Source organism: Equus quagga, chromosome 13, assembly GCF_021613505.1.
Source record: "Equus quagga isolate Etosha38 chromosome 13, UCLA_HA_Equagga_1.0, whole genome shotgun sequence".
Taxonomy (NCBI): domain Eukaryota; kingdom Metazoa; phylum Chordata; class Mammalia; order Perissodactyla; family Equidae; genus Equus; species Equus quagga.
The window spans coordinates 54,448,249-54,464,309 of NC_060279.1; the positions used below are offsets into that span (position 1 = coordinate 54,448,249).

General features: G+C 58.2%; 1 protein-coding gene across 4 annotated transcripts in view; it reads left to right on the plus strand.

Moving 5' to 3' along the window:
• NDRG4 (NDRG family member 4) overlaps positions 1-16,061 on the plus strand; it is a 40,787-nt gene that overhangs the window by 13,214 nt on the left and 11,512 nt on the right. For 2 of the 4 annotated variants that reach the window (XM_046683281.1, XM_046683282.1), the window contains exons 1-3: positions 4,798-4,972; positions 5,934-6,028; positions 9,904-9,948. In XM_046683281.1, coding sequence (XP_046539237.1) covers positions 4,813-4,972; positions 5,934-6,028; positions 9,904-9,948 — 300 coding nt within the window. In that variant the 5' untranslated portion in view covers positions 4,798-4,812. Of the gene's footprint in view, positions 1-4,797; positions 4,973-5,933; positions 6,029-9,903; positions 9,949-16,061 lie in introns of those variants that run through there. The other 2 variants (XM_046683284.1, XM_046683283.1) reach the window with 1 other exon arrangement.

Genomic DNA, 16,061 nt, shown 5'->3' on the forward strand with positions numbered 1-16,061 from the left:
CCTCACGCATGGCCTCTGGGTGTACACTTGGGCATTTTTCTTTAGGAGAAATACCTAAAGACAGAATTGCAGTATTGACAGATATTTGCATTTTTACGAACTACCAAGTTGCCCTCCAAATAAAGTTGAACCCACTACAATCCAATTAAGTCTCTGAAGAGTATGTATTGTTTCCCCACGGGTCTCGCCAACACTGAATGTTATCCGTTGTCTGATAATTTGCAGTCTGAGTGAAGAATCATTCATTCATTTCATCTCATTCAACAAAAACATATCAAGTGTCAGCAGAAAACATTAATGATTGGTTATTATTATTATTATTATTATTGTAGGGATGTGATGGGGAAAGGCATCCCAAGCAGAGGGAACGGCATGAACAAAGGCACATGCTTCCTGTGGGTACAGTGTGCTGCTGCAGGGGCTGGCCCGTAGCCGAGTGGTTAAGTTCGCGCGCTCCGCTGCAGGCGGCCCAGTGTTTCGTTGGTTTGAATCCTGGGCGCGGACATGGCACTGCTCATCAAGCCACGCTGAGGCGGCACCCCACATGCCACAGCTGGAAGGACCCACAACGAAGAATATGCAACTATGTACTGGGGGGCTTTGGGGAGAAAAAGGAAAAAGTAAAATCTTTAAAAAAAAAAGAATGTGCTCCTGCGTCGGTGGGGGTCTTTAGTGGTGAGGGTCAGAGTCCAAAGAGGGCTGCCCCTCAGAGGGCAGTTAGGCTTTGGGGGGTGAACATGATGTAGTCTACACAGAAATCAAAATATGATATATACCTGAAATTTATATAATGTTTTAAACCAATGTAACCTCAATAAAAAAATAAACTTTAGCAACTTATATATATATATATATATATGGCTGCCTTAAGCACAGTGGGAATGTGCTGGAAGGACAAATGTGTGTGTGTGTGTGTATGTGTGGTTGGCAGGGTGGCAATGGTTGTGGGCAAGGTAGGAATTCATAGGCTCAAATCAAGGAAAAAGCAGGAGAATTGGTCAACTTTGGGTTGGAATAAATCAGGGGCTGTAAGTAGACAGAGGAAATGGAGGCTAGGCCAGGAAAAAAATCATGTCCCCTGCATTGTCGTGTTGGGCCATCTACCTGGGGAGGCAGAATACACGTAGAGTGGGGTTTCGATTATGGGCTCTGGGTTCCTTTCCTGGATCTGCCACTGGGGGACTTGCAACAGTCACTCGCTCCTGTGCCTTTTTTTCTCATCTGTGAGATGGGGACGCCGAGGGCAGGTCTAGTCTCCAGCCCAGCCCCTCCCCCAGTGCTGTCCCAGCCATCTGAGGTCAGGATAGGGACAGGGAGAGTCATGTGAGGAGCCAGCTACCTGGACGGCTCCAACCCCCTCACTTAGTGCGGTTGGAAGTTGAGTTCTGATTCCTGGGGCCCCTGGTCTCTGGGACTTCCTTTCAAACCATGGTACTGGCGTGGTGTGGGTGGAAGGGTGTGTGGGGGCACAGGCTCGGACATGAGTCACGTGCTCACCCTCTGCAATGTCTTTCTTTATCTGTGACGCAGACTTCTCCCCAGGATGAAGCTGGCCAGGCCCAGTTTGACTCTGCTCCGTGCTGCATCTTATTTCATTTGCTTGTGGCTTTTCTCATAATAATGGGACCTTATAACCAGGACTTTCAGGAGTGCAGCATCCACAGGGCACCTTGGACCATAACCTCGAGCATGACCTGCCAGGGTCCCCTCACTCTTGTGGTTGAAAGAATCCACAGCGTCCCACAGTCCTGCCTCTTTTCTCGTACACTCGGTTTCTCCCTGTCCCACAAGGTCTGGTTCCTCTGTCCGGGTTCTCCTGCAGACACTAACTTTCCTTGGTTTACATCTTGCCTTTCTTCTCCTTCAGTTCTTGAGTTTCTCAGTGGACAGCTACAGGGCTTTTGAGGTGGGGAGCGATTCTTATCGTGCAGCATCGTCCCTGAATTGACAACCCTTCTCTCCTCTGCCCCTGAGCACCAAGTGCTGGCTGGAGCCCCAGTTGTGGAGACAACCCCAAACCCCCACAGTCTGTTCCCAGACATCCCCTCTCACTGACCAGGGCTTCCCAGGCCACGGCTGCTGCTTTATTCCGTAGGCTGTGTAACTACTCCTGCTCAATGTAATTGAATATTTATTGAACAGTTTCAGAAATGACCATAGCAATCGCTTATATTTTTAACCCTAATAAATCTGAGGGTTCACGTGGCCCAGGTCTCAGCATAGAGTCTCATTTAAAGAGACACAAGTCAGCAAGCAGAAGTAATTGAAAAGAAATGCAATTCCTGGGGCCAGCCCAGTGGTGTAGTGATTAAATTCGCATGTTCTGCTTCGGTGGCCCGGGTTCGTCGGTTCGGATCTTGGATGCGGACCTAGCACCGCTCATCAAGCCGTGCTGAGGCAGCACCCCACACAAAAGAAGTAGAATGACCTATAACTAGGATATACAGCTATGTACTGGGGCTTTGGGGAGGAAGAAAAAAAGAGGAAGATTGGCAACAGATGTTAGCTCAGGGCCAATCTTCCTCACCAAAAAGCATACCCTAAAAAAAAAAAAAGAAAGAAAAGAAAAGAAAAGAAATGCAATTCCTCCTAAAGAATCCACCCACATTCACCAGGGGCCACTCACATCTCTGTCACCCCAGTGAAGAGTTTGCTGTCCCTCGTCCCTTTCCCGTCCTTCTGTTGCAAACATCAGTGTGGTCCCTCTACCCGAAGGTGGGAACCCTTCCTTGAACAGCAGCCAGGCGGAAGAGAACGCCAGAGTTGTCTCAAGTAGGCGGAGGAAGGTAAGGAACCCCCAGCTCGCCTACGTGAGGTTATTTTTGTCCTGTGCAAATAAATATAAAAATCTTCCATTTCCTAAAGGCATTTTTCTATTCATTGTCTCTGTTGCCCCTCAGAGCTTTCTGAGGCGGACCTCAGAAAGGCTAACGTGCCCATTTTGCAGATAAGCAATCCTTTCGGTGATTTGCCCAAAATAACGCTAGGCAGTGAGTGATCCGGAAGAAATATTGGCCGTGGTTTCATGACTCCAGCCCGACCACTGATCCAAGGAAGGCTGGAATTCGTCTCAGCCCCGTTTGGTCTAACGACCTATGTTTGTCTTTAAGGAATCAGGGATGGGAGGGAAATAGAAAGGGCAGACTGAAAAGGGCCTTCACGGTTGCTTCACAGACCCCAGGGGTTGCCCACCCCGCCCTGCTCTGTGCCACCTCGCTCCTCGCACACCTGACCTAGGCTGCCTTGTGGGAGCTTTAGAGGAATCTCATTTTCTTTATTTTTTTCCCAGCTTTATTGAGATATAATTGACATATAACATTGGGTAAGTTTAAGATGGCCAACGTGTTGATTTCATAAAGAATCGCATTTTCTTATACTTTATCATCTAGCTGCTTTCTTTTTTTAATCGTAACTTTCTCAGGAGGAAACTTCTCGGCCAGCGCTCTGTGGGGATGTCCACCCTGGCCTCTGTTCTGGCCCTGTTTTCCGTGGGCTCAGGCATTCCCAGTTCCCTGGATTATAAAGTTTCTCTCCAGCCCCCTTCCCCACCACCCCCTCCCTCACAGGCCGTCTGTGCCTGCCCTGCCCACTCCCAGCCCTTTTAATAGCACCGTCCTTGGGGAGGATGGTCTCCAGGCTGATTTCATAACAAGCCTGGTGAGGGCGGCGACAGCTCGGTGCTTCCAAGGTGCTTAATCGAGTTGGGTGTTCACGGGGGCTGGCAGCCATAAAAGCCCTAAGGGGGGAGGGGCTTTCCCAGGTGGGGGCCCTCCTTTCAGCTCCCCCCCATGGATGGCTGAGTGTGCACACATCAGAAAGGATGGGAGAGAAAGCAGGGAGGGGGGAGGACACGCCTTTCTAAAAATACAGCCTATCTGCATTGTGTTCGCTGGTTTCCCTGGAAACCACTGGGAGCAGAGAGCTCCGCATGGCCCGGAGGTGCCCGGCCCTGGGGCCCTGGGTGGCCAGGGGCCTCTCTGCTTGGCCTCTTCCTGCTGGGCATGAGGCCCTCCCAGGGGTCTCTGCAGCTCTCGGTCAGCCTTCTGTGAAGCCTGGGTGGCCAGCAGCTCCCAGCCCAGCCTTAGGACCTCTGCACCCCAAACTAGACTTGGGTGGGGACCCTCATGCAATTGTGAGGTGCCATCTTCACGTCACGGGAGGGCTGACTCTGCCTGCTTCTGACGGGAGAGGAGGAGGCCCAGGGAAAGGCTAGGGCTGCCATTTGGTCTCATGACAGCCTGCCACAGAAATGGGTTCCATCCGAGGCCCCGTGCCCTTGGGTCCCAGACAGCCACCGTGCCAACTCCCCAGTCACCGGGGCTTCTCCACAGGGAGAAGCCAAGGGAGCCTGGATGGGATGAGGCGGGGCGTCTTCTGACCAACCGGCTAGTGGAAGTGTCCTCCTTTTAGGGCAGAAGGGAAAGTCTGAGGGCGTCACCCTTAAGAAAGACTAGAAATAGAAGTAGGAAGGAAGGAGGGAGGGAGGATGAGAGGAATAGGAATCCATCCTTCCAGGTCAGGAGGTGTTAGAGGTGTTACAGAACGATTCATAATTCTTATAATTTAGATAATAGTGTGGTTTTAGAACTGCTTTTTCTATTTATCATGACACAAGCATTTTCCCATGTTATTAAATAATCTTTCACAAATTGTTGACCCAATGACCTATTCATGGACATTTAGTGTTTTCTAGGTTTTTTTTCCTATTATAAATGGCACTGTGCTGAGCCTTCTTACAGATCAATCATTGGGTGCCCTCTCTGGTTTTCTTAGGAAATTTCTTTCCAGAGAGAGGATTGCTGAATCGAGAGTATGAGCCTTTTCAATTATCTTCATTTATTCTGCAAAACTGCCCTCCAGAAAGGTGGATCGATTGATACACCCACAAGCAGCGTAAGAAAAGTGCCAGTCTTGGCGCATCTTTGCCAGCGCTGCAAACTTAGCCAGTTCCATTGGGAAAAAAAAAAAAAAGGTATCTTGTTTAATTTGAATTTCTTTGACTTCTAGTGAGCTTTAATATCTTCCCATGTATTTATTTACCAACTTTAATTCTTTTATGAATTTCCAGTTCACGTCCTTGGCTAGTTTCTCGCTTGGTGCATTCTGAGCTGTACCATCGGGAAATTCAAGTGAGGGATGGTGGTGCCAGGCTAGACGGATTGTGGGGTCCTGAGTCCCTCTCTGTCTGCCTTCCCCACACTGGCTCCTCCAGACACAGGCATGCGTGTCTACACACATGTGCACATATGAGCTTTTCTATCTCCTCAGGGTCAGAGGCTGAGGGTCTCCCAGGAACACCCAGCCCTGAGGGCCTGGGACCTACCGTCTGGCGGCTGTGGGTTGATGGTCAGCTGTATGGTCCCTGCCTGCTGGTGGTGCATCATGAGTGGCACCCCCTCCTTCAACTTCCCTCTGCCTGCCACGCTGCCAGGGGCCCCCTCTCCCCTCTCCAGGCATCCTCACCGAGGCTGGTCCTTCCAGCCCTCAGGACAGCCCGCAACTCTTCTGTGTCCTACTGGACCCCACTGTCCACTTCCCACCACAGGGCACTTCTGTCTGCTTCTGACCCTGCCCTTGGCCTCCCTACACTCACCTCTCTGCTTCGCAATAAATGCAGAAGTTTACTTGAAATTGTTTTAGGGATCATCCTGTGTTGTTTTTCTTTCTTTTTTGAAATACGTTTTAACTTTTAAAGCAAATAATATGACGACATCCCTGAGCCAAGCAGGCAAGGCCGCAGACGGAGCCTTGCTGCCCCGGGGAAGCTGCGCCGGCCTGCGCTGGGGCATGCGGGGATGGAGCTGGGGGGTGGGCGCGGCCCGGGACCCCCGCCCCAGCCCGGGCCTGCCCTGTCCTCGTCCGCCCGGGAGCGTCATAGCCAGCCCGGCGTCCCGCCGCAGGCCCCAACGCTGGTCCTCGCCCTCCCTCTCTAGGGCTCCTGCTCCACGAGGTGACCATGGCCGGGCTGCAGGAGCTGCGATTCCCGGAGGAGAAGCCGCTGCTGCGGGGCCAGGACGCCGCCGAGCTGGTGAGTCGCCCCTGCGCGGTCCTGGGCGGAGGGCGCCACCTCGTGGCCAAGAAGGAAACTGCGCCCCTTCCCTCCAGGCTTGACGTTGGCACCGGGCCGAATCTTCACTCCCCGCTGAGAAGCCTTGTCCCCGCCTTGGGGGCGTTCCCTTCCTGAGTGCCCACGCGACTAAGTCCCAGCCCACCTCGCTGTGCTTTGGCTTTTTTTGGAGGCTCTTTAGGAGGGTGATTTCCATTTTAATGATGAGGAAACTGAGGCACAGAGAGGTTAACTCACTCGGCTTAAGAGGTTAAGGTCACACAGCTATCAGGGAGTGAGGCCGTGCTCAACCCCAGGTTCTGGGAGGCCCTTGAGCCCCAAGAGGGTACCGCGGGGCAGTGCTGCCTCCAGCAGGGGCACGGTGCTTCCCCGTCTGCCGGGGCCTTTCCGGGTCTTTTCCTCACAAGCTCTGAGGGCTGAGCGTTACCAACAGTGCCTCCGGGAGCAGTGGACGGAGGCGCTCGAGGTTGTTATTTAGGGCACCTGGCGTTAGATTTCGGTTATTTCTACCCCACGCTTTCTTGATGTGATGAAGGCAGGCACAGCTTCTCTCTCCCTCCCTGCACGGAAAACTGTGGGTCCCCTGCTGTGGAATTCTGGGGCGTCAGGGCCGGGTGGCGGGGGTCTCTGCTGCTTATGCCGTCGCAGCCCCCCTCACTCTGAAGATGGAGAAGCCAGGAGCCGAGTCCCTGCCTCTTCAGCACCCCCATGGCTGCCCTGCCCCCGCCCCTGTCCTCTTCTGCCCAGGAGGTGAGCCCCAGGGCCCCTGAGCGCCACGTGTTGAGACAGAGTGGCTGGCCGGGGCTGCAGGGACCCAACCACATGAGGCCAGCGGTCATGTCCGAGGAGGGTACGGTCTTATCTTGAAGCCGGAGCCTGGAGTTAACTTGTCAGTCCTGATTATCAGGGGCAGGCCCCCGGGAATGGTCAGGGCTGGGCTGGGGAGCGCATGCTTTGCAGAGCCCGCGTTCTGATTGTGCTCTCCGCCTGGTCAGGCCCATCAGCTCTTGTGCAGGCGCTGGCAGCAGCCTCCTCCCTGGTCTGACTCCGTGCAACCCTCTCAGAATAGATCATAGCCCTCTTCTGCCTGGAGCTGGTCAGGGTTCCAGCCACAGTCCTTCCGGGCCAGCCTGGCGTCTGCCCCCAGCCCCCACGCTCTCCCCCTGCTCGCTCTCTCCTGCCTCCGGGCCACCCGCTCTTCCTGGACTGTGGTGCCGCTCAGAAGAAAGAAGTTTCCCAGAACTTTGTGAGAAGTGCCTCCTCCCCACAACCAGCCCGTCTTTCGAGGCACACAAGCAGAGAGCAGCCTTCTTTGAGGGCTTGGTGGGGTGGATGGTGACCCTCGGGGACCCCTGCACCCCATCACAAGAGCTGAGATTTGGGGGTTTCAGGGCAGCCACACGGAGGCGCTGCCTGCTGGAACAGGGTGTGCGTCTGTGGGTGGCGCAGGGAGCTGAGGGCACCTGGCCTCACGTGTCCCGAGCTTGCCTCTTCCACCCCTCGCCTCAGCAGAGCACCTCAAGAGACACCCCACCCCCAGCATGGCCCCCCTTGCCACCCCTCCCTCCCTGGGTCGGTGAGCATGGCCCCCTTTTGACCAGCAGCCTGGCTCTACCTTCTTCCTGCTGCATTTGGTGTCTCTCACCTCGTCCCTCCTGGACCTGGACCAGAGTTTGCCACCATAATGTCCCCACCCTGCACGCAGGTCTGCCTCTCGTCCTGCGTGGAGGCCTCGAATGCCCAGCTCAGTTTCTCTCCTGTCTCGGGTCAGCACAAGACCCGTGCGGACCTCACATCTGCTTCTTCCAAGGAGCGTGGACAGCCTCTTCCCCAGCCCCCAAAAACCTAGATGCTGCCCGCGTGGCCTTTGCAGATTTCAGTGACAGCTGTGCAGTCCTGCCCCGCTCTTTGCCTCCCGGAGCCGTTCTCTCTCTTTCCCAGATGGTTACGCTCACAGACAGCGTCTCCTTTTCCAGCTGCACTGTGTGAATGTGTCTGTCCTTTTCCTGCTGTTTCTTGGTTTTTGGGTCCTGCCCTCCACAGCTTCCCATCCTGGCCCCCTGAGAGCACACAGCGCACCCTGCCACTGTCTGCCTCATCCTTTGTTTAGATTTTATTTTTATCAAAACCGCACTCTCCCTCCTTCTCTTAGGGTCTCGAGTTTGAAAACCTCCCCCGTTTCTTACCCTGGCCTTGAGCAAGGTCTTCTGGTGAGAGGATTCCTCGATAACCAGCCTTGTCCCCTTTTCCCAGACCCCACTCCCCTTCCTCGGAGGTTCCAGGAGTGGCCTGGCCGCCTCCGTGCTCTCCTCCCCTCCCCATGCAGAGCCCCCGGCCCTGGCGAAACAGCCATTGTTGATGAGGCAGCCGCAGTCGCCGGCAGCCAGGCTTTCCTCTGGGCATTAGACGCTCTCGTGCCCTCTGATTCTCTCCACCTCCCCGCAGCAGCACATCTGCCAGAATGCAGGTGGTTGGACTTGCCTACTTTGAGAGTAAAACATCAGAACTGCTGCTTTTTGTTCTTTTCCTTCCCACTCCCGTGACTTGGGGTCCTTTTCCTTCGCTTTGCACGTTGGTGACCCACCCCTTCTCTTGCTCTCCTCCCGTGACGTCCTGCTTCTAATCCGATCGTCTCCTTTATCCACGTATTTACTCCGGAGGGGCTGATGGGGCATCTGGGGCACACGAAGTCCAGTGCAAGGGGACAGAGAAGGAACAACAGCTAACGCCCTGCTCTCCTCTAGTCCTCGCAGACTGTGAGGCCCCGAGGCGAAGGTGCCTGCCCAGAGGCTCAGAGCCGGGCAGCAGGGAGCAGAGGTTCCTAGACAGACATGGTGCAAGCCGAGGCAGAGGCGGGATCTCTGCTTTTCCTGGACATGTTCCGGTCCCCCTATGAAGTTTCCTTCCCCCGACAGAGACCCAGAGAGGGCACAGAGGGTCTGAGGGCCCCCCGGAGGCGGTGGGGCAAACCTGCTAACTCAGACACACAGGGTTCGAGCCCCCAGCCCCGCCCCTGCTCTCCATCTCTGCTGCATGGAAAGCATCCATGCGTCTCAACCGCGTTCCCCTCATCCGTGAAGTCAGACGTGTTCAGGCAGATCTGCTTGTGTTTGGAGAGCCCATTCCATGCCAGGCTGTCTGCTGAGAGCAGAACCAGACATGGGGCCGCCTCCGTGGGGCCTGCAGCCCAGTAGGAGGGACAGCCACCAATCAGAGGCTCACAGCTTCAGTGTAAATGAGCCCAAAAGCGGGGGACCTCGGGGAGCACGAAGCAGGCAGGTGTGGCAGGGTGGGAGCGTCTGCAGCTGCAGGCCCAGACCACGCCTGTGGCTGGTCAGGAGAGCCCCATTGTCCCTCCCTCCATGCGTGGGCCTGGGCCTCCCATCCCTCACGTAGGTGTGACAGCCCAGCCTCTCTGCCCGCCTCTGCTTGCTTCCCTGGCCTCTGTCCTTGTGCCCTGATGGTCAGACCTTGAAAACCATCTGTGGGGGCAGCAGGGCAGAGTGGAGTCAGCAAGGATTTGGGATCAGAGATTCCACCACTTTCTAGCCTGTGATTCAGCTTCTCTGAGCCTCACCCTTCTTGCCTGTAAAGTGGGAATCGTCGTATTTTAAATTATTAGGTAAAATCGATGCATGGAGCTGCTCCTAGGCTCATCCGTCAAGTACTTAGCCCATTCCTGGTGCTTGGGAAGCCCTGGGTCACTCTTGTTAACATTAAGACAGACTGAGGGACAGCAAGCGAATCTGCTCAAGGCAGAGCGCCTGTGGGGGTCCCCTCCCCGCCCGGGCCAGCCCAGGCCTGACGAGCCACCCCTTCTGTTTGCTTTCCCTTAGGAGAACTCTGACACCTTCCTCCTGGCTGTGGACACAGACTGGAAGGTAGGTCTGGCTCAGCCTCCCGAGTTGGGGGACCATCAGCTGGCTGGCCCCTCACCCCACCCAGCCTGTTCCCAGAGGAGGGTCGCAGCCCTTGCGTGTGCCCCCAGCCTGGAGCAGCAGGGGCTGGGCATCTCACAGCCTCCAGGACCATCCCCACTGCTCACAGCGGCTCTGCCTGCCCCCCTGCCCTGTGGAGAGATGGCCCCTCCCTCCCTGAACAGGACAAGGGAGGGAGAGGAGGCCTGGGGGAGTGAGGATGCTGTCAACTGAATCAGCATCTTCGTCCAATGAGAGCCAGGTTGACTCTCCGAAATAGCTCCTGTTTCCATGGCAGCTGTTGCCGGGACAACCACGTCCTCTTTAATTTGTTGCCAGATTCCCTGTGAAAACTGAAATCCTTGTTTGTTTCTGTTCCTCCACACAACGATTTCGATTTCACTCACTTGGCCAGCCATTTCTCCCCTCTGAGATCCGTAGTGGCCGTTTATTTTCGTGTCTCAGAAAATGTCTGACAGCAGACAGACTGTGTTCTGGGGTCTCGCTGGACCTCAAAACCTGCTGAACAAAATCAGACCCTTCTGAGACCTCTGTCCTGGCTAGATGGAGCTAGCTGCTGCCCTGGCCTGGGCCTGACTTCGATCTGGGTCAGTCTCCAAGCCCCATGATAGCCCCAGCCTTGTGGTCTGGACGTAGGGATGACGTGGGAGGTGGGGCGGCCTGCCAGCTCCTCCCCCAGCGCCAACTCCGCAGCGAGGATCTGAGGATCCGATCTGGACCTGCGTCGGGCCCTGGGTCACCAACCCCTTCAAGGACTCAGGCAGATGCAGCCACTGTGCACATGCTCTGGTCCCCCGGGAGCGCCAGCTCCAGACACAAAGGGCTCCGGGGCTGGGAGGATGGGATGGGGTGCATGGGAGCCCAGGAGGAGAGAAGGGAGGGATGTGTCCACGAGGTGGCCCAGGCCTAGCCAGGGATCAGGACAGGCATGCCAAGGGGTCCTGTTTGTCCTCCCTACTTCAAATGACGGCGGGAACATGTGGGCAGACGGCCCCTCCTCCCTGGGCTGGGGTTGGTGGAATAAAATCCAGAGCAGCCAGCCCCTGCCTGATATCGAGTGGGACCCCGGAAGTCAACAGGGCTGACTGCCAGCCCCCAAAAGTATGAGAGGGGAGAAGGGAGTCCTGGGGTCCTTCACATCCATATGCCAAGCCCAGCTGAGAGTGGCTGCCCCCACGTGTGGGACCCTGGCTCTCAACTCCTTCTCTGGAAAAGGGCTGCGTGTGCTGAAGGCTCCTCGCCCTCTCCTCTGGCTACACAGCATCGAGGCTGCCCTTTTTTTTTTTTTCGTAAAGCAGCTGTGAGGTTGCTGGCAGAGATTTTATCCCACTTCGTCCCTTGCCTTAATGGACCCAGCCCCCAGGGGAGGCAGAAGGACAAACTAGAGCCAGACAGACCTGGGTCCGGGTCCTGGCCCTGCCACTCATGGGCCACCTGACCTCCAACATATGTCACTGCCTCATCCGTGGAGGGAGACAGGCAGCACAGCCCCCCTGGGTGTCTGTAGGGTCCGGGATGGTACCCTCAGGCCGGGCACTCAGACCCTGGGCTGACGGTGACTGGTGGCCACCAGAGCTCCAGGAGTCAGAGCCAGACTGACTGGGTGCGATTCCTGGCTCCGTGCTCACTGGCTGGGTGATGTGGGCAGGTTATAGAACCTCTCTGTGCTTCTCTGTAAAGTGGAGGTTAGGAGGATGAAATGAGGTAATGTGTAAAGCGTTTGGATAGAGCCTGGCACATGGGAGATATGCTAATAAACATTTGCTACACTTAATAATTCGACCTCAGGCCCAGGGTGCTCCGGTGCTGGGGACCTGTACTGCTTACTAGCTGATGGGAAAATGAACATCTCTGTGCTTCCGTTTCCTCATCCTTCCTCACAGGCTTGTGAGGGTTGTCTGTTATCCTGGCTACTACCTGTGCAATAGGCACTGCTGTTCTCCCATTTATGGAGGTGAAGGCTCAGAGAGGTTGACTGACTTATCCAAGGTCACACAGCAGGGAAGTGGCAGAGCTATGACTGGTACCTAGGTTTGGTCAACAAGACCTGAGCCTGCCTTGTTCAGCTACAGCAACTGTACAACCTCCAGGGAAGGGGCCAGCAGTTTGGAGAAGCACACAGATGATGCCATTTCTTTGTTACCAGGGCCTGGGTGGGCATGGGGTCAGGTCTGGAGTGGCTTACGCAGCTTTTTCTCATCCTCGTGACCACTCCGTGAGGAAGGCAGGATTCCTGTTTTACAGTTGAGGATCCTGAGGCACAGAGGAGCCAAGGAACCTTACCCAAGGTCACCCAGCTAGTGGGGGCGGGAGCCGGGACTTAATCTCAGGTCTGTGGATGTAAAGCCAGTGAGCTGAGCAGAAATGGAGGCCATGGTGGGCCGCGTCCGAGGCCAGCCTCTCACCTGGGTCCAAGGAGGGGAGAGGCCACTCAGAGGTCAGAGGTTGGGGTGGCACAAGGTTGGATGGGACCATGGAGGAGCAGGGAGATGATGGCAGGAAGGGTGGCAGGCCACCCCCGCCCCCCTTCGAGAAGCATCTGTGAGGATTTTGTGGCAGGTCAGGGGGCAGGGCTGTGTCTTCGCGGCTGCCTCAGTAGTCGGAGCCTCTTCCTGTGCCAGAGTGGCTGCAGGGAACAGCGACTGTGGCCAGGACATGAGGGCAGGGGGACACGTCGTTCCACCCCCTGGCTGCCCTGGGAGAGCAGGCCCCGGCACTCTGCACTAGGCCGCCAGAGCGAGAGGACGGAGATGGGGCAGGGGAGGTTGCTGATGGCCCCAGGCAGAGGACACGGCCCAGAATAGCACTCGTGGCAGGTGTTGACCAGGTTACTAGGCACCCAGAGATGGGGAGATGACCACCTTCCCAGGGCAGCCCATACAGCCCAGCCAGTGTGCACGGCTGTCACACAGGCATCAAATGGCACGTTCCTTCACCAAAGAGACAGAATGGGGACACGGGTGCCCCGTGGCCCTCCCTTCTCTGTCGCTTCCGCTTCTCCCAGTCCTGGGGTGCCCTCCTCTGCTCCCCTGCCTGGTCCATTTCCTCTGCCTCCTCCTTCTCCTGTTCGCTCTACCCACATGTCTCCAGCCAGCTCTTCCCCCACATCCTTGCTGCTCAGGAGGACGGGGCACAGAGCCTGAGGTGGCTCATGCGTCCTGCTCCCCAGAGACCCGGGAGCCAAGCCCCAAGATGACTGGCCCGGGAAGGAGAGCTGGGTAGGTCTGCGGGAGGTGGGCAGGTGGGCATGTCCACTTCATCAGGCTGCCTCCTGTCTCTCCTCCTCTCCCTGGTGGCCTCCAGCCCCTTGCTACAGGATAGGGGTAGGGAGGGCAGAGCTGGTGTGTGCCCACCATACCTTGGACCTGCAATCTACGCAGCCCCTCTGGCCCCAGAACCCCTTTCAGCAGTGTGGGCAGGCACTGAGCATGCCTGTGGGCAGAGTGGGGGCAGCCCTAGGGGGGACCTTGGGGATGGAGAAGTCCCCAGGTTGCCCCAGACAGCAGTGACTCCCCACAACCCTTCAAGGTTAAGTGATCCCTGATGTGGAGGTGGGCTTGGTGGGCCCTCCCTGCTCCCCAGGGTCTAGGTCAAGGGCTGGGCAGTGTAGGGCATGCCCTGTGGCCCGCCTTGCCCTGCATTGATGCTGGTGTCTGTGAGAGGCTCCTGTGTACACAGGGCACACCTGGACGCGTGGCGTCGCCTCGCATCTTCCCAGGACCCTGTGTGCAGCTGCAGCTGTGGGTGTGTGTCTGTGCTGGCGCCAGAGGGATGCAGGAGCCCGGGACCATCAAGGATGATATGCTGCTGGGGGCGGGAGGAGCGGGGGCAGGGCTGGGTGAGTGAGGACCTCGGAAGCCAATTGGAGCCAGGTTGTCTCCCGACAGCCAATCTGGGAGCGGGGGCTCCTAGTGGCTGCTCAGAAACCCCGCTAGGAGGAGGGGCCGGCCTAGGCCCGGCAGGCTCTGCATATAAATGGCCCCGGGAGGAGCGGTGCCCCATCTCAAAGCCTCTGATCTCCTGCTGGAGCTGCCTCGTCCATCTGGACCCAGTGACTCAGGCTTTTTGGTCGCCCTTCCTGGGCGAGGCGGTCGCGTCCCTCGGCAAGATGCCGGAGTGCTGGGATGGGGTGAGTGAGGGCTCCGGGGCGGCGAGGGGGTCAGGGCCGAAGGGCATCCCTCAGCCCATGTCTGGTGGGGAATCTGCCTTCAGTCGCCTCACCTGGAGCATCACCGAGGCAAGGCCAGCAGGTCCTCGTCTCCCTGGTGATCCTGGTCTGCCGTGTTCGGGGGTAGCTGCTAGCCCCCCAGGCCGGGGAGGGGTGACATCTGCAGAAAACGGCATGGGCTGCGACTTGTCTGCAAGCCTGTGTGGGCCGGCGTGCCAGCGTGTGTACACCCCTCGGAGAGTGTGCCCTCCGCCTGGCACGTGCCCGGCGGGCGTCTGCCTCGCGCCTGTGACCATCTCAGCGCTGGGGGAGGCTGTGCGCCCCGCGTGTGTCTGGGGTGCCTGTGCGTGCACCCCAGGGGGCTGCCCTCGTGACCCTGCGGGCTTGTCTCGGTTGTTTGGGTGGCTGCACCGGAGTGCGAACAGAACAGACAGCCTTTATTCCTTAGGAGTTGCTTGCAGCGCCTCCTGGTCCCCAGGGCACCACGGTGCCAGTCGGGCAGAGGCGGGGAGGTCTGGGGCGAGGTGCTAACTAGGCCGGCAAGCCAGGGTTCTTGTGGGGGAGGGGACGAGGGGGGTCGCGGTGCCTTATTTTGTGGGTGGGGGAAGGCACCCCTGGAGCCCCGAGCCTGCAGGCTGGGCGCCTCCTCCCGCCCGGGCAGCAGTACCCAGGGGTGCTGTTCTTCCTCAAGGAGGGAAAAGCAGGGCACACCTCCTGCACCCCCAACCCCTGCCTGCCGTGCCCGGTCCGCAGCCCACGGGGTCGCCCCGCACCCGGGCAACGACGTCAGTGGCTGCCGCGGGCGCAGCCCGGGTCCCTGAAGGATGGATGCGGTGGAGGGAAGAATCGGACTAGCCTCCCCTCCCGGGCGCACGCGCTGAGCCCTGGCTCAAAGGCTCCGCAGCACTCAAGGTCACAGGCGAGGAGAAGCCAACCGGCGGAGAGGGGAAGTCAGAACACCCTCCCTTGCTGCCGCAGTGCCTCCGGCGGATGCCCACCTGGAGGCGGGGCCGTGCTCTGACGTCACCGGGAGCCAATGGGAGCGCGCGGCCCTGGGGGTGGGGGCTCCGAGTGCGTCCGGCTGCGGCCCCTGGGGCGACCTCCTTGTGCAGCACCCAGGGGGACAGGGACGCTCGGCCTCGATCAGGCGGAGCTGGGTCTGAGCTCCGGGGTTGGAGGAGGCGCAGGGAGGTCGGCGCGAGGGTTCAGCCAAGGTCACTGGGCCGCGCGGGCCGGGCAACCGCGGCGACGCCCCAGGGTCTGCCCAGGCCCACGCTTCCCGTCCCCGGGGAGATGCGTCTTAGTGGGGCGAGCACTGCGGCTGAGTCCCGCCGCCCCGAGGATGGGGACCTGGGGGGCCACAGGCTGGGAGGGGACAGACCCCCCTCACACACAGCCATGGGCAGTGGAGGTCTGGGTGTGGAAGGCCGTCGCCCTGGTCCTGACTTGTGCCCCGCAGGGCTGGAGTGACCCTGTGCGGGGACTGCACTTCATGCCGCAGGAAGCGCATTGCGCTCTAGTGCGATGGCGCGCCTCCTGCCCCCGACCCCGCCCTCCATAGCGCTGTGCACCGCTCCTGCCCCCGACCCCGCCCTCCACAGCCCTGTCCACCCCTCCTGCCCCTAGCCCCCACCCTCCATAGCACCGTGCACCCCTCCTGCCCCCAGCCCTCCCCTCCATAGCCCTGGCCACCCCTCCTGCCCCCAGCCCTCCCTCCATAGGACCGTGCACCCCTCCTGCCCCCAGCCCTCCCCTCCATAGCACCGTGCACCCCTCCTGCCCCTAGCCCTCCCCTCCGTAGCACCGTGTACCCCTCCTGCCCCCAGCCTCCCCTCCATAGCACCGTGCACCCCTCCTGCCCCCAGCCCTCCCCTCCATAGCACCGTGC